This window comes from Festucalex cinctus, chromosome 20 (assembly GCF_051991245.1).
Source record: "Festucalex cinctus isolate MCC-2025b chromosome 20, RoL_Fcin_1.0, whole genome shotgun sequence".
NCBI classification, from domain to species: Eukaryota; Metazoa; Chordata; class Actinopteri; order Syngnathiformes; family Syngnathidae; genus Festucalex; species Festucalex cinctus.
Genome location: NC_135430.1, coordinates 6,886,163 through 6,904,986, shown reverse-complemented (window position 1 = coordinate 6,904,986; position 18,824 = coordinate 6,886,163). Strand labels below are relative to the sequence as shown.

General features: G+C 37.8%; 1 protein-coding gene across 3 annotated transcripts in view; it reads right to left on the bottom strand.

Annotated features, from left to right (window-relative positions):
* Window positions 1-18,824, bottom strand: part of LOC144009144 (cadherin-20-like) — a 141,113-nt gene that overhangs the window by 6,585 nt on the left and 115,704 nt on the right. For all 3 annotated transcript variants that reach the window (XM_077508691.1, XM_077508692.1, XM_077508693.1), the window contains 6 exons: window positions 10,137-10,369; window positions 4,461-4,755; window positions 4,145-4,264; window positions 2,871-3,038; window positions 674-861; window positions 329-591 (listed from right to left, as the gene is read on the bottom strand). In XM_077508691.1, the coding sequence (XP_077364817.1) occupies window positions 329-591; window positions 674-861; window positions 2,871-3,038; window positions 4,145-4,264; window positions 4,461-4,755; window positions 10,137-10,325 (1,223 nt within the window). In that variant the 5' untranslated portion in view covers window positions 10,326-10,369. The remainder of the gene's footprint in view (window positions 1-328; window positions 592-673; window positions 862-2,870; window positions 3,039-4,144; window positions 4,265-4,460; window positions 4,756-10,136; window positions 10,370-18,824) is intronic.

The window sequence follows — 18,824 nt, the reverse complement described above, 5'->3', positions numbered from 1 at the left end:
GCAGCACATACCGACTACTTTTTTCTTTTTTTTTCAACTTGTTAAAAAATAGTGAGCACCCTGGCACTACCCAACACCTCCGGCTTTCTACTAAGTGCCTACGAGCTGTATATGTCTCATCTGTACGTATACCGGAAAATTTATACAGTAGTCTGCTCGCTAGGTGGGAGGAGCAAGATGGCCGCCCTGTCACTTTAACAGCTTGCACTGGCGTGTATGGGCTATCGGCTATCCAGTCATATACACGGGTCAGTGTGCACACATGACCATTTTTTATTCTCGAGCACACGTGTCCCCCTAATGACGCGTCTGCGGCGTGACCTCTGACCTCACGGTGTTGTTGTCGCTGTCAGGGTCCCTGGCGGCCACCGTCCTGACCAGCGTGCCCACGTCCGCGTCCTCGGCCACGTCCACCAGGTAGGCGGGCGCGTCGAAGACAGGCGGCTCGTCCACGTCGTCCACGCTCACGTGCACGATGGTGACGTCGTGGAAGGAGAGGGAGGAGGAGGAGGAGGAGGAGGCGGCCTCCGGATGCGTGTTGGCTCCTTCCACCTTCAGCGTGTAGCTGCGCTTGGCCTCGAAGTCCAGCGGCTGTTAGACCAACACATGCCAAACGTCGTAAGTCGAGACCCGTTCGCCCGTCTCGAGCCCACCTGGAAAACGTCACCCCTACCTTCCTGACAGTGATGATGGCGAACCTGTTGCCGGGGTCGGTGACGATGCCGAAGGTGTCCCTGCCGTCGCCGTCGATGACGCTGTAGATCATGTCGGCGTTGAGGCCCACGTCGCGGTCTTTGGCCCAGATGCGACCCACCTCCGAGTCCACCGAGGCCGACTCGGGGACGCTCATCTGGTACAACCCTGCGCGCCAGGCGGGACCAGACCGTCATTCTACAAAACCACCGCCAGAGGGAGACAAACCTCCACAAAAGAATGACCACCGTGTTCCACGAACAACAAAACAAAACATCCGTTTTCTGGGCATGAAATCAAAACAGAACAAAACAAAATTGAAAAATAATGCTCCTTCTTAAGCAATTCACATAAAATATATATATTTATGCACATTTTTTAAATAATTTATTTAAAAATGTATATCAATATCCATCCATCCATCCATCCATTTTCTTGACCGCTTATTCCTCACAAGGGTCGCCGGGGCTGCTGGCGCCTATCTCAGCTGGCTCTGGGCAGAAGGCAGGGGACACCCTGGACTGGTTGCCAGCCAATCGTATATATATATATATATATATATATTTTTTTTTTTTAAATATATGAATTTATAAGTAATTTAATTAAAAATATATATTTAGACATCCGTTTTCTGGGCATGAAATAAAGACAAAACAGAATTAAAAAAATAATGCTCCTAAAGCAATTCATATATATAAAAAAATATATTTACATACATTTTTTAAATAATTTATTTAAAAAATGTATATATATATATATATATATATATATATATATATATATTAGGGGTGTCACGATTCGCCAACTCCACGATTCGATTTAAATTTCGATTTTGGGGTCACGATTCGATTTTTTTTTCGATTTTTTTTTTTTTTTTTTTTTTCTCCGCTCCCCCACTTTATAACACAGAGGCATATGCTTCTGTAGGCTAAGGCTAGTCTATGATCATTGGTTCTATTCATTGTACAGTAAATCTTATTTCAAAAGATCGGCTACATATAGGTGATGCAATTTCCATATTATTTTTGTGTAAATTTATGTAATATATGATAATTGACATTAGGCAGGAATGATCAAATTCAAAGAATTTATTTACAATATAAAGTTAACCGTCTTGTTCTTACTGAAGTGTAAAATAAAAAATAAAAAAACAAAAACAAAAAGTCACAGTGGGTGCCTGCCATCTATTGACTGTTTTTGGTTACAACAGTGTGCTGTGCGTTCCTCTTAAAATAATGTGCAATGTGCAACAACAACAAAAAATATATTGTATCCAAAGTCATGGAACAAATACAGCCTGAACAAACTATATCCCAACATTTACAGTTGCTGGGCATACTGTAGCGTGGTTCAAGTACACTAATTAAATGTTTGAATCCAGCGTTTTCCAAGGCTGCAGGTCTGCTGCTATAAATAGACCTATGGATCTGGCGTTTCGCGCGAGCTGAAGTGTGTGGAAGTTTCACTGTAAATGAGGATGAAATAGTTGGTTGGACCGTTGTTTTCCCACTTCTAGTTGAATTTGATAAATCTAAATCTTTGTGATGCCTGCGTAAATGTCCCGTCATGTTTGTCGTGTTTCCCGTTGTTCGAATCGAATCGTGTGTCCTCTCTTCTATTTCGATGCTCGAAATCGTGACGTAATTTCGATCGATTTCGATAAAAAATCGAAATCGTGACACCCTTATATATATATATATATATATATATATATATATATATATATATATATATATATATATATATATATATGTAAAATAAATGAATTTAAAAATTGAATTAAAATTGATTTATATATGTTCTAAATAAATCAATAAAAAATACAACAAAGTGTATTTTTTTTTCCTATGTATTTAATTTTTTTTGTTCTTATGCCGAAGTCTAAACATTTCCTGTCAAGTCTGTTCTTTCAACTTAGTGTTTGCAGTTTAAAAATACAAACCCAGGCTCAATACCTTACTTTAAAACTCGAACCTTTGCTTGCAACTTTGACCCTGGCGTGAAACACGACATTAAAATTTGACATTTGAAACACTAACCCTGATTTAAAACCTTTCCGTGCTAATTGTCTGGAGACTAACAATGGGAGTGGCTTGTCTATTGAAGTCTCTTATATTATGATGATATTGTATTGAAAATATCAAGAAGTGTGTATGCGTGTGTGTGCGTGATCTCACTTTGATCAAAGACAGGCGGGTTGTCGTTGATGTCGCCGAGCGAGATGTCCACGCGGGCAGTTCCAGCCAGTCCGCCCAGCTGGCCTCCCATGTCCTTGGCCTGGATGACCACCGTGTAGTTCTCCCTGGTCTCCCGGTCCATGTCGGCCAACGAGACCCGCACCACGCCTGACGGGACACGTAAGGTTACGAGAAAACAACAATTCCAAAAACTATTTCGCTCATGAAATAAAATAAAAACGAAAATGCTTTTTAAAGAAAAGAAAACTGCCTTTTATGTTTACAAAACTAACTAAAACTAAATATGGTTATAGCAAAAATGTCCTTCGTTTTAGTCTTAGTTTCATGCATGAGCCTTTGGGGATGATTTTAAATATGATTTTAAGTAGATTTATTTTGATATTAATCTGAATAAGGACGTTTGAAAGTGTGTCACACAAAAGTGACGTCATCTCGCAGCAGCACCTTCACATGAAGTCCCTCCTATTTAAATATTGCAGACAATAAACATTTTTTAAAGACTAAAACTAATACTGAAACTAACTAAAACAAAACTAAAACAAAACTAAAACAAACCTTTTTTTTTTAAAACTCATTTGCTCCCAAAAACTTATAAACACGTTCTATATTAAATATTGCCACAGTCCCAACAATGTAATTATACATTTATTTATTTATTTATTTATTTTTTAACATTTTTTTTACGCTAAGGTTTTGATGCAGCTTCTGACCTGAAGAGGTCGCTTAAAGCAATGGTAGTTATTACAAAAAACGGCCAGCAGGTGGCCTCCAGGGCCATTTTGCAACAACAGGTTTGTGAATAATGATGAGATTTAGCTATATTCTAATGCTAATTGCTGCAAAATGGAAACAGATAGAAATATACTTCTTTTTCCTGATGAAAGAAGAGACTCTAATCTTTCATTTGGTAGTTTCCATGTTTTTGTAGCAATAGAACACAATATTCTGTGGGCATTGCAAATTCAGTCCAAATCCACTAAAACAGCCAGGGAGCGGAGGGTTTTTTTGGGGGGTGAAAATGGCTGGGGGTGAATGAGTTAAAAAATTCAAATCAATAACAACTAACAGAACCACCCTCAAAACTAATTCAAATTAACTAAAGTTAAAAAGCAAAACTCAAAACATAATCAAAACTAACTAAAATGAAATGTCCAAAACTATAATAACCCGATATAAATAACAGTGACTTGAGTTGACTTGGTCTCAAGTCCTTGCCACGTTTCTGTGGTGGCGACCGGGCCTCGCGTACGTACCTGTCTTGGCGTCCACCGAGAAGTAAGGCTGACCCTCCAGGATGCTGTAGACCACGCGGGCGCTGTTGCCGTACGTCGGGTCGTCGGCGTCCGTGGCGGTCAGCTGAATCACGGACGTTCCTGGTCATTTACAGACAAACCGTCATCAAATCTCAAATTTAGTACTGCGAAAATGTAGATCGCGGCAAAGCACTTTTCTTATTAGACAAGGCTATGGAACATCTCTGAGAAAAATGGTCTTATTGCTAGCTCTATTAGCATTAGCATTGTCAATTAACAGGATGCGAATTGAAAAGGAAACATCGGTGTACGGTACCGATTTTGGACATTTCTGGCACCGTGGCTCGGTAGGGTCCGTCCAGGAACTTGGGCTCGTTGTCGTTGATGTCCTGGATCTTGACGATGAACTCGGACTCGGGTTCGAGCGGCCTGTCGGTGAGGCGGTTGCGGGCCTGCGCCCGCAGCACGTACTGGGCCTTGACTTCGCGGTCCAGCCGCTGGATGGCGTGGATGTCGCCCGTGCTGTCGTCGATGGTGAAGGTGGTGCCGGCCCCTTCGCCCGTCAGGATGTACTTGATGGACCCGTCGCCTTTGTCCATGTCCGAGTGGAGCTGCAGCAAAACAAACAAACAAACAAACAAAACGGCGGCTAAATCAGCAGCTTTATTGGGGGAAAAAACAAAATAAAAAAATAAATAAAAATAAAAGTATAAAAAGTATATATAAATAATATAAAAAAGTATAAAAAAAATATTCAAATAATAATAATCAATAAATAAGAACTAAATAATAATAATAATAATAATAATAATAATAATAAAAAATAGTAAATAAGTAAATAAATAAATAAAAAATAAATACTAATAATAATTCATACAAATTATAAAAAGTATAAAAAATACTAAAATAATAATAATCAACAATAAATAAATGCATAATAATAATAATAATAATAATAATAATCCAAATGATAAAAACGTATAAAAAACATTAAAATAATAATAAGAATAATATAATAAATAAATAATAAATATATAATAATAATAATAATAATAATAATAATAATAATAATAATTATTATTATTATTATAAATAAATAAATTAATAAAACAATATATAATAATTAAATTAATAAAAATATAAAAATAAAAAAAGAATAAAAACATTAAAATACTACTACTACTACTACTACTACTACTACTACTACTACTACTAATACATAAATGCATAATAAATAATAAAAATAATAAATAAATAATAATAATAATGAATACAAATTATAAAAAAGTACAGTATATAAAAAAAAAAGAAAAATAAGGACTTCATGGATGCACGTCGAGTCAAAAGGTCAACTTGAATTCTGTGAAGGTTTTTCAAGACGGCAGATTTTTTAGGAACGTGGTAACCCATTACCTCAATCGTCTTCTACTAACTCATAAATCCCAACTCGAACCATCACCATCTCCCCTAAAAACGAATCTTTTCCAGTTCTTGGCCCAATCCAATAACACCAAAAACGCAACCCGAAGCCCAAAAGCCAACCAAGACCCCCCAATCCCTAAACAACAGCGCCAAAGTCTTCATCTCAGCGCTTACAAAAACACAAAAGGAAATCATCTTAATGATTTTTGTTAAGAGACAATCAGTGTGGTCTTGGGAAAGAGTTGCCATGGTAACAGCAGACAAACAGAAAGAGGCCGGTGAAAAAAACAATTCCACCCCCCAGGTTCTTTCCACATCCAAGTTGTTTTTTTTTGTTTTGTTTTTTATATTCTCAAAATTATTACTTGTTTTACAATATGCACAATAAGTTCAACTCCTCTTGGATGAAGTAGATAGACCAATGTTTTTTTCAGGACCAATATTAGTAGTCAAGGACACCGATAACCGATATTTGGAGCCGTTATTTTCTAAAAGGGAAAATATCTGCATCAGAATTTGAAAAAAAACCAATACAAACTCCAGCTCTTAATTTTTTTGAATTTTTAAGAATATGTTTATTGAACAACTTTTAGCGTTTATAAATAATAAAAAAAAGTAGTATGTATGTAGTAACAGTTTTCAAAAGTTAAATAAAAACTGAACATAAATAGCTCCCTATTGTTTTCTACAGTAATTAAAGATTTCCAAACTTTAAAAATACCTGAAGTGCTGTATTCAAATTTTCCTCATCTTAGTTTTAATTTCAAACAAAAACAGAAAGTGCAGGGCCAGCACTAACTTTGGAAATGTAAATAATTAGATCCCTGAAGTTAACACTTTTTGAAATGGATCTATTATCGGGCATATGATTATTCAAAATGGCCGATGCCGATATTCGTCAAAATGCTGAATATCGGTGCCGATAATCATAAAAATGCTGAATATCGGCGCCGATAATCATCAAAATGCTGAATATCGGCGCCGATAGTCGGTCTCTCCCTAGCATAAACCTTGGCACACTAAGTCGAGTCTCTTCTAGTTCTAACCACTAAACCAAACAAGCTTCGAACCTTAACCTACTCAGCCTTACGCTAACCCTAACCAATCACAGCTGAGCTTAAAAAAAAACGGTGAGCTGTGATTGGTGGTTGCCCAAGCCCTGAGCACCTGTGATGTCATCTTCAATCGACAGCAAGTGGCAAAATGGCCGGCCCCTGAGATGGATATAAACGCCTGCATTTTGCTTCATAACTCATATTCCAAAAATGTAATGTTAATCAGAATGCCGTGTTTAGACCAGTGGTGTCAAACTCATGTTAGCTCAGGGGCCGCATGGAGGAAAATATATTACCAAGTGGGCCGCATCAGTATAATAACAGTATATAACTTAAAAACGATTGCCGTCAATTATACGCAGATTTTCGCTATTTGTGTGCCAGGCCTAAATTACGGAGCTCAACTGTCATCATATTGTTCCAAAAAAAAATACAAATGCAAATGGAACGTGGCAAAACTGAGTCCTGGACGTGTTAAATCTACCTGTTTTGCATAAATATTGTTCCCAGAATGCATTGCGTGGCGCAGTTAATGACGTAATAAGGACGCTAATCCTTGTCATATTTATTTGTGTTACCAGTAATTTAATTTGTGTCGTATTTAACACGTTTGTCGGTCTATGATGATGATGATGATGATGATGATGATGATGATGATGATAATAATAATAATAATAATAATAATAATAATAATAATAATAATAATAATAATAATAATAATAATAATAATAATAATAATAATAATAATAATAATTAAACAAACCGTAACTTTAAGTTGTATGTAAAATAATGACATCCAAGACAATTCCCCTGTACAAGTTGCATTGTTCATCTGAGGACTGCTTGTGAAATTACAAATTTTATATATTTTGATTGTGGCCGGCTGATTAATGAATCCGACATTAGATTTTTTTAATTTTTTTTTATTTTTTTTTAGCTTTACAGCTTTTTTTTAGGGCCAGATTAAACCCCTTTGCGGGCCTGATCCGGCCCTTAAGTTTGACACCCACCACTGGTTTAGACTACTGAGGTCACATATAACATATTATTGTCAAGAAATGTTTAAAGGGATACTTTACTTATTTAGCCATTTTTGGCAGTCAAACATTATTATTTTGTGTAGAATTTATTTGATACTTAAAAACACATTTTGCAACTTGCTGTTGCCTGAAAATGACATCACAAGGGACCAGGTAACCAGTCACAGCTCAGCTTGTTAATGTCACATGACCAAACCTAGAAAACAGGTGAACTGTGATTGGTTACCTGAGCCCTTGTGATGTCATTTTCAGTCGACAGCAAGTTGCAAAATGTGTTTTTAAAGGTACTAATTTAGCATGAAAAATAATGAAAGTATCAAATTAATTATAGACAAAATATTTTAACTTTTTATTGCTATAATGGGCTAAATAAGTGAAGTATCCCTTTAAGGTTGACGTCCACTTTAAAGAATCTCCAGTGGGGAGAAAAAAAAAAAAGATGTGCTCAATCCTTTTATCTTAAGCCCTCATCTTGTAGCCACGGAAATGGAAGTGAAGCTCGGGTGTAATAAGATCATCAGAATATGTCACAAGCCCAACTGGCTTCAAGTCATGATTGCATTTAGGATGAGATAATCCGTTATTGATCCTCCAGGGGGCTCCTTCCAAATTCCATTAATTAAAAACAAAGCAGCGCTGCAATCAATGCTAATTTTGACATTTGTTCAGTAAAACAACAAGCTTGACCTCGCGGTGATTCGACGGCCACTTGTAATCACCGCCGAATCAGAAGCCAATCGTCGCCCCTTTTTGTCGCCAGGGACGACCGCGTGGTGCAATCAGAAAGCCTTTTGTGGCGCGCGAGTGCAAATGGCCGCCGCTTATTGATGGCAAAAATCACTCTCGGCTTTTGTCGAGGGCTTCGTCGTCATCAAAAAGCCGCGCTTAAACGCACCCCTTAACGCTCATCTTGGCTAATAATCAACACAAGTCACAGGGGAAAAAAAATAAAATTTTTTTTTCAAGAGGACGTACTTGCAGTATTTGGAACGATAGAAGAAAAATTGTTGACGAAAAACAGAAAATTGGATTTTTGTGAAAAAAGAGCAAGGCTTTAGCGTTAGTAAATGTCTCAAACAGTGGAAGAAACATGCGATGGGTCAACGTTGAAGCAGATAAACACTTTTGCTGCCACACGTTAGCCAAAAAGACAAACCCTACTGTCTGCCAGTTTCGAGCATTTTCGCTCATCTTTCAAGGCAAACAGAATATTGTGTGCTATGATTACATAAACATGGTGGATAACATATGAAAGATTTGATTCCATTCTCTCATTAGAAAAAAAAAGTATGAGTCTACCTTATTTCGTTCCCATTTGAAAATAGTTTGAATAAACAGCAAGAAAAAATAAGGACAAAACAGGATTTTTGTGAAAAGATACATTTTCTGCACAACCGTGACTTGGATACTATTATTACTATTTTTATTTAGTGACGCTCTGTGAATGATATTTAATGGAACAAATGCTTTGTGAACGATCATTCACGACATCCTTGAAAACATATTTCCTAAGAGCCGCCATGTTGTCACCATTGAAAAGCGATAAATGCTGCCATCTGCTGGCAATAGCTAATGGGAGTTTTTTATTTTTATTTTTTTTAATTTTTTTTAATTTTTTAATCAGCTCATTCATGAAACCAGAGCTACCCAAGATGTTGTGCTCCCCATTGAGAAAAAATAAATAAAAAATAAAAATAGTTAACGTCAATTAACGCTAATGGCAGTACTCGCTGGGATTTTCGTTAGCATCAATTAACGTTAACGGCAGGAAAAGAGTTAAGATCAGATTCCGCAATGACCAGTTCAAGCGAGTCCATAAATGTAGATGGAGCAACTTTTTCCTTCTCTTGGACATCTTTCCCTCAGAACTTGTTAGACAGCCAACCGATCAGGACTTTTTTCAGGGAACCCCCCCCCACCCCCCCCAAACACCCACCGCTCATTAGGTGCGTTTGCATCAGTCTTAAAAAGGAGCTTTCACAGGATGATGGCTTAATCCCGCTTCATCACCGCCGCAGTCCAGCGAGTCAACGTGAACTCTCCATGAAGGCAACTACTTGTACACATTTTCACCAACCCCAGAAAACAAATTATGGAGATCTCAAGAGACCAGAGGAAAAACTAAAGGAAGGAAGAAAGGAAGGAAGGATAGATGAAGCTGAGTGAGATCCACAGACACCAGCCTCCACTGATTCAGCGACCAGTGGGAGGGATAAACAAATTCTGTTTGAATTTCAGTAGTATTTGATTAAGATGAGTTGGAGGAGGGAAACACAAACAAAAACAGGCCGGACAAATATTGATCATCTGTTCAATTCCTTGGCCCTCAAAGTGTTTCTTTAGAACCAATTGGCTGGCCACCAGGTCAAGGTGTACCCCGCCCCTCACTCCAAGTCACCTCCAGTGAGTTGTCTCGGGGAGCAGGTCTTGAACCAGGGACCAATGAACGGTGTGTGTCTGTGTGTGTTGACCAACCTTTCCGATGTAAAGCGGGTCCAGCCCGGTGTACTCCTCCAGGACGAAAAACTGGTTCCAAACCCAACCTCGTTTGACCCTCTGCACCCTCGGCATGGAGTCGGCGGGATGATTACCCAGCAGGCCTTGGGGCAGGAGGCTCATCACGCAGAGCATCAGGTGCAGCCGTGATCCCGACCAAGGTTCCATCGTCAAGTCCACCGACCGAGTCCTCTTTTCTTCTGACAATTTGTCTGAAAAACAGTGATTGGATTTCGTTGCAGTCACAAGCACATGCCAGCGTACACCTTCCAGTCGAACCCTGTGCAAGTTTTTGCAATGCATTATTTCGTCATTGTTTTGTTTCATGCCCTCCTCGTTGCGCAATGTCTGAACTATTGTCCAGAAACATTTGATATGTCGTACCTGTGTTGAAAATGTTGCCGTATAAGTGAAATGAATTAATCTAGAGGTGTATTTTTCCATTTTTCCAAGGCAAACTAATGAACTCATTCAAACCCCAAAACGTGTAAACACGTTTAAAACTTTGTGCTTCCCTCCCAAAAACGTGTTTACATGTTTTCTTTTAAAATATGGTTTTTATGCATGAGAATACAGAAGGCTTTGATGCAGCTTCTGACATGAAGAGGTGACTTAAAGCAATAGTAATTATTCCAAAACAGCTATCAGGTGGCAGCAGAGTATAAGAAATCAGCCAGGGCCATGTTGCAACGAGCTCTTTTTGCCAGTGTTTTCACCAGGAATGTGAATATTGACAAAACCTAGCTATATTCTAATGCTAATTGCTGCAAAACGGAAACAGATACAAATATCTATTTTTTTCCTGATGGAAGAAGAGACTCTAATCTTTCTTTTGGTTCGTTCCATGTTTTTACAAATCAGTCAAAATTCAGTAAAACAGCCGTGAGTGAAGGGTGTTGCTTCAGTCAAAATGGCTGCAAGTCAATGAGTTAAATACAGGCTATTAAAGTAGCACTAAGGAACTTTTCAACCTCAATAAAATATTGACATTTGTGCTGCACATATGGCACTTGTCACGAATCGTCTGCCGCCTGTTGTTTGTCTGCTCGGAAGGTGGCGAGAGGCAAAAGAGGCAGTGAGGTGGGAGGAGCCGAGAAGTTTTCTTCTGGACTGCTGGGCCATCACAATGCTTTTGTGAGGCCGATAGACTGCCGGACTGCATGATGCTTTTGTGCTTTTTGTGCCACCGTCTGCAGACTCTCAATAATCTGCCAGCTCTCTCCATCATTGTCCTCACCTTCTTGGGGGAGGCGTGACCGCTTTGTGTGCGTGACGGCTGACATTTCACCTCTCGCCGCTCACCACAATGAAGCCAAATTTGCTCCCACTCCGCCCCCTGTGAGGTCACAGCCGTTTTGCTGCTTTTTTGGAGGCGGCGCGCACTGCCTTAAACGTGGCTGGCCGCTTGTTTAAGAGCGAGCAGCTGGTGGAAGATTAATTTAAGGGGGGAGGGGGGGGGGGGTCCAAACGTCATATGAAGGAGCTTAACTTTTCCCACTGCATTCTGATACGCACATGACGTCAGCTCTAGAAGCCAAAAGGGGAGAACAAATAATAACTTTCTTTTTTTGTTGTTATTGTGGTAAAAAGGCAAATAAAGCAGGAGGTGATGCAGGGAGAGCGGCGGCGAATGATGGAGCGCGTGCAGTGGCAGCCTCAGCGCCGTTTCCACCTGCTGCTGCTCCATTAAATGCAGCAGCAACAACACACTTCATCATCAGCACATATAATGCCAGCGAGTCTATAGAAGCGCGCTACGACTTCATCAATATGTGTCACCACAAAGCCGTCACGCCAACTAAATCTCTCTTTTTTTTTCTTTTTTTTACACAATTTGCTGCTCCTTTGGCGTGAAGCAAAATCAAAAATTCAGCAGCCAAGGATGGGATACCTTTTGTTGTTTTGCACAATTGTGGAGACGTTTCAAATACAAAAGCAGGAAGAGAGTTTTTCTTTTGCTACAAATCTGGATAAAAGTGGGGATCCTTGAGTTCGACTCCATTTACAAACAGAAGCATTCAATAATAATAATAATAATAATAAAATAATAATAATAATAATAATAATAACATCATTTCAAATCCAAAAAGTTAGACCCAGTTCAGGTTTGGTTCAAATTGTGGATACAATTAATCAATTAATCAATCAATTAATGAATGAATGAATTAATTAATTAATTAATTTACAATAAGAGTCATCTCTAATGGCCAAATATGTAAAAAGTAAACCACACAAGGAAATTGTATTCATATGTTAAGTGAGAGACACAATAGGAATTTTACTTCATTATTATGATAATTATTTTTATTTATTATTATTTTTAAATGTTAATTAATTTGCAAACAGCAAAGTTTTGTGATAAAAAAATTCTTGGACATAAAAAATAAATTACAATTTTTTGGGTGATTAAAAAAACATTTTACTTCATTAATTTAAAAAGAAAAAAATATTTATATGTTGTTATTTTTTTGCATGTTAATTAATTTGCAAACAGCAAAGTTTGGTGATAAAAAAAATTATTTTCTTTGGCATAAAAATTTAATTTTGGGGGGGGAGATTAAAAATATATATTTTACTTCATGAATGTTTTTTTAATTTTATTTATTTATTTTTATTTGTATATGTTAATTAATTTGCAAACAGCAAAGTTTAGTGATAAAATAAATATTTTTCTTGGGCATAAAATACCAATTAAAAAGCATGCCTCTAAAAATGTAGAACTAAAATGCATTTATTAATTTATGTATTTATTTATAAATAAATCAACAGGATGGAGAAGGCGTGTATTGATTCTGATGTTGTGCCTTGGCGGAGGTCTGCCCTCCCTTGAGTGTGATTGTCCATGAAATTGGATGAGATCACTAAAGTCATCTCAGCGTGTGGCACAAACGTACAATTTAGGAATCGAGTGTTAATTTCACAGTGGTCGTGTCTGCGCTTATACGCTTACCTCGGTGGCTAAAAGAAACCCCCCACGCCGTGGAAAAGGGGGAGGAGCCGTGAAAAAAAAAGAGGCTCCAGTTGTCCCTTTCTGGCTGCTTTGAAGGGTCACGGCCAATTTGTTCAGCGCAATCAATTTTGCACGCCGGATCCCAGCCAGGCTGCGTATGCAAATTTTGGAAAAACTTTTCACACTTTGATGTGCGTTAGGTGGATGACCACCCTTTTGATCCCCCCTTAACTTTTACACGCCACTGCGGAATACGTTTTCTCAGCCGAATGTGAGTGTGTCCCAACACTTTTGATGACATGCTGCTGTTCGAAGGCTGCTCAAAACCCGGAGGCTTCAGTTTAGCAGCTCAGCAGAACGCCGTAAAAAAAATAAAAAATAAAAAAATAAATAAATAAAGAGAGAGTCTCGTCATTTACGAGGAAATTAAATCACACAAAACTGGCGGCGGGCCCGGGCGAGCGGATGATGTCATCGCGCATAAACATCAAGCGGGGAGAGTTTGCAATCAGCGTCAGTCAAATGAAGCCACGCGGCGCATCCGCTCAAATTAAGTCAGACGGCATCACCGAGAACCAAAAAAAAAAAAAAAAAAAAAGCTTCAGAGCTCAACCTCAGGTCTGATTCTTCAAACAAACAAGTCATCAGAAGAAAGTAGAACCTTGGCTTTGAGGTGTGAATGCCAACGGGAGTTCGGACGTGCTCGGAATCGGACGCGCGACTCAGCAGAACGTCTGAGAACTTGCAACGTCTCCAACTTGTTCCAAAAAAAACAGCAACCAGGTCACGACTCGGCAGTCTCAAGTCGCGTTTGCGCTCCGGTCCGCTTCAAAGTTCGCGAATCCTCACAGAGTGGCCACAATGCACGAACAACGCACAAATAAGGAAGAAAAGAATGCAAACAAAAATGGACAACATCAAGTTTGCTACAGGGCACATTTTTCAGAAAAGTATTGAAAAAAAATCCTCAACTATTAGCTTGCTATTAAAATATGAAATTACATTTGATTCCATTTCGAATCCATTCCAATTTTTTTTCCAAATAAATGATATAATACAGCATTTAATTAATTTAACTTAAAAGCTTGAAACATTTTTAAAAATTTGACTAATTTAAAAATGTAATTAGATGTAATAAAACTAAATAAAAAAAAAATTGAAAAGCTCCAAGCAATATTAAAATATTTTTCCAAATTGGAATAAAAGTACATCAAACTGAAGTCAATTAAAATTTATCCAAACATTATTTAAAAAAAAATATTTAATAATTTTTTTTTTGATTAGCTAAAGGAGTCTATTTTTTTTTAAAGAAGCATTTATTAAAATTGATGAAAAACTCCAAAGCAATATTAAACTATTTTTCAAAATTGTAATAAAAGTACATTAAATTGAAGTCAATTAAAATCTATCAAAACATTTTTTTTTTTTAAATATTTAATTTATTTTTGGGAGAATTAGCTAAAGGAGTCTATTTATATAAAAAAATGCAATAATTAAAATTGAATAAAATTGGAACTAGAAACCCTTCACAAATTAAAAATCCAAAGTACAATCAGTTGAATGAAACTAAAAATTATTTTGAACCAAAAAAAGTGCTGACCTGTTTTGAAAACATAACAAAAATGTGACTAATTTAAAAATGTAATTAAATGTAATAAAATTGAAAATTAAAAAAAAAAAGACTGAAAAGTTAAAATATTTTTCAAAATTGTAATAAAAGTACATTAAATTGAAGTCACTTAAAATCTATCAAAACATTATTAAAAAATATTTAATTTGTTTTACTACACATTTTTTTGGATTAGCTAAAGGAGTCTATTAAAAAAAATGCATTTAATAAAATTGCATAAAATTAAAAGCTCCTGGAAATTTTTGCACATTAAAAATTAAAACTACAATCAGTTGAATAATACTAAAATTATAACCAAAAAAAAGTGCTGACCTGTTTTGAAAACGTAACAAAATAGTAATTCAAAGTCCTGGTCCACGCAGTCGCAATCGAGTTTTCGATTCAAAACACGACTTCTGCCCGTTGATTGGTCGACTCAAAAGAATTGATTCGTCCGAGTAACAAAGCCTCCAAAAGCGAGCGATCGTCACAAAAACAAGAAATTCAGATAAATGTTTTCCGAATTTTGTTAGCCTTTAGCATATCAAGTTTCTTCTTTTTGCATTTGTGAACAAGTTATATGTTGTCAGCATTCACAACATCATCGTACAGTACGCACAGCAAATAGTTTCCATTCCTTTCTGTGACTCTTCCAGTCTCTCAAGAATTGGATCCAATTTCAGCATCAAAGTATTTGTACTTTGTTGTTTTTACTTCAAGTTCCCACCTTGCACAAAAGTTTGCATGCAAATGAGCTCTTGCAGAAAAGTGAGTTAAAAAGGACAAAATGGTCTCAGGTGTCTTTTTCCTCAAGCGCGAACGTTCTCGTCTTACCGTCTTATAACGCTCGAGAAGTCTTCGTCGTCCCAAAGTCACCTCGCGTCCTCACCGGCTCAACGTTCGTTCGTTCGTTCGTTTGTTGGGCTTGGCCGCCTCCTCCACTCCGTCTGCACGTTCTCTTGTGCCACATGCAAGCTTGCCAGCCAGGAGAGATATGAGGGGGGGAAGACTAAGTAAAGTAGTCACTGTTGCCTCAGTCTGTCAAGCCACGCCTATTACTGACAGTTAGCCACACCCACACGACAAAAGACTTTGTTGAGGAGTCATCCAGACAGGATGCTACAACGCTAACTCAGAATTCCCTCCGTCTTCTGCCTCTTGACCACGAGTTCTGCATTAGCATGTTTGTTTGCCTGTCCCCATGGCTGTTGGGATCTCTGCTACCAAGACAACAACAAAAAGTGTCAGTTCCCGTTTTCTAGGAATTGCACATGGAGACAAGGAAGCGTGAGCATCCCTGACCTGTCGCAACGTCCGTCTAAGCCAGGGGTCACCAATTTTGAGATGTTCCCGCCTACCAACACACATGATGCTAAAGATCATTATCAGGCACGCTGATTATATGAGTCAGGAGTGCTAGTGGGGGGAAATGTATAAAACAGGGGTCAGCAATCTGTGGCTCTTTAGGTCCTCTCCTGTGGATCTCTAAAAAAATTTGTAGAAATTAATATTTTTTGTACATATTGATTTTGATTCGTTTTTAGATAAAATATTATTTTGATTTATTCATGATTAAACAGAAAATGGATAATTAAATATTCAAAAATGTCAGATGTCAATGTACAGATTTATTCTTATTTTTTTAGATAAAATATTATTTAAATCAATTAATTAGACAGAAAATGAATAATTAAATACTCCATAAATGTCATAGATCAAAATGAGTCAAAAAGTCAAGTCAAAAAGAGAGAAGAAAACTTTTTTATTTATTTATTTGTTTTTTTAAAAGTCAAAAAAGTGACCATAAAATGTCTAACAGGGAAGCAGAAAATTTAAATACAAATGTCCATGAAATTGCCAAATATGTCAGAGAATTGAATAAAAAAGGAAGAAAAGCATTCATCATTTTTTTTTACATATTTATTTTTTAATTTTTTTTAATATATTTTATATTTATTTGATATTTTATTTAGATAAAATATTATTTAAATCTATTAATGATTATTATATTATATATTAAATACACAAAAATTGTCAGAGATCAAAATTTTAAGTTGACAGAAAAAAAAAAAAAAGAGTCAAAACGTAGACGAAAAAGTTTAAAAAAAAAAAAAAAGTCCAAAAAGTGACCATAAAAAGTCCAAAAGTGAAGACAAAAAGCAGAATGTTAGAATAAAATGTCCATGAAATTGCCAAATATGCCGGAGGTTGAATAAAAAAGGTAGAAAACATTCAATAAGGAACTATAAAATGTCGAAAATCAAAAGAAATCCCCAAATTGCTACAAAATTGCCAAAAATGTCAGAAAATTGATAGCAAAAAAGGCAGACAAAAATGTAGAAAAATTAGCCACTGAATTTGCAAAAAAAAAAGGAAGAAGAGAGGCAGAAAAGTACGGAGCCCCTAAGGTGACATGGTAGGAAAAAAACAACAACTTTGCGTTCCCCCGCAAAACATTTTGCGTTCCCTCGCAAAGATTGCGTTCCCTCGCAAAACAACTTTGCGTTCCCTCGCAATCAAACTTGTTTTGAGAGAGAACGCAAAGTTGTTTTTTTCACCTACCGTGTCACCTTAGCTGCGCCGTAAACACTTCCGGGTCATCTTCCATGTGAACAAAAGCGACGAGGACGGAACGTTTCTAAACATGTAATAAAACAGTGGGAAAGCTTTCCCAAAGCGACTAGGATGGAGCATGTATTTTTCCACTGCTTTGTTTATACGTCGCTTTTGTTCACATGGAAGATGACCCGGAAGTGTGTACGGCGCAGCGAAGGTGACATGGTAAGCGAAAAAAACAACTTTGCGTTCCCTCGCAAAACAACTTTGCGTTCTCTCGCAAAAGATTGCGTTCCCTCGCAAAGTTGTTTTGCGAGGGAACACAATCTTTGCGAGAGAACGCAAAATATTTTGCGAGGGCACGCAATCTTTGCGTTCCCTCGCAAACGCAAAGATGTTTTGCAAGGGAACGCAAAATGTTTTGCGAGGGAACGCAAAGTTTTTTTTTTTGTTTTTTTTTCTACCATGTCACCTTAGGGGCTCCGTAGAAAAGTACCATAAAATTGCAAAAAATGTCTGAAATCTGGCAGAAAGGCAGAAGAGTCTAAAAATGTATGAAAGGTAGAAGAAAATGAATCTCAACGTATAGTATTGGATGGTGCATATTTTTCTGTTATGGTGCAACACTAACACACGGTTTCGTTCATCACAATGTTCAAATGTTTTGCAACTCCATGCAGATGTTTTGTTTTGAATTTGGCCTAAAATGGCTCTTTGACCCCTGATCTAAAACCTGCAGGAGTCCGGACCTGGACGACCGGAATTGTTTTGATGCCATTCCGCTTTGCAATATTGGACATTCGTAATGGCAGCCAAAACAAAAAAGCGACACGACCGAATCGGGTTTTGGCGTGGCGTTCGAAGCTTTGATGAAGCCCGCTGAGGAAGCGATGAGCATAAAAGATGAAGCTTCCCATGTTCTCGCATCCGTGGCCAGTCAGAGGAGCAGCAATTAGTTTGGCAAATTGCTCGAAAGATGCTGAAAAATGAGGCGGCGGCGGCGGCAAACGGCGTTAAAGATTGGGCCACGGTCACAGAGATGCGATCCCAATTTGGGGAGAAGGCGGGGGGGGGGGGGGGGGGGGTCTCGCAGAGGCAATCACGGAATGAACGGCGTCGCCTTGGTCCTCGGGAGGATCATATCGGGGAGGCGACGGAGCATGTTGCAAGTGAAATGAGAATATATTAGAGAGGAACAGGCAGCTGGCTGCGTGCACGCCTTCTTGCTTTTCATTACACACTCGCAAGTGTTTAAATATTGGATTTACTAAAGTGATGGAAAATTCCACTTCCTACAGAGTAACCCCCCGCCCCCTCCGCCCCCCTAAAAGCACACTGAAGACGGTGGAGGCAGATGGGGAAAACTTAAGTTCAATATGTTTCTTCCTGATTCTACATGTCATTTTTTTTTCTGGTGTGGAAGATCATTCATCACCAGAAATGACCCCATCCTCCCCCCCAATACAACATTTTTATGTTTTTCCATTGTAAAGGGTCCCAACAGTTTGTTTTTCATGTTGAAAAGTGTAACAAAACAACAACAAAACAAAAC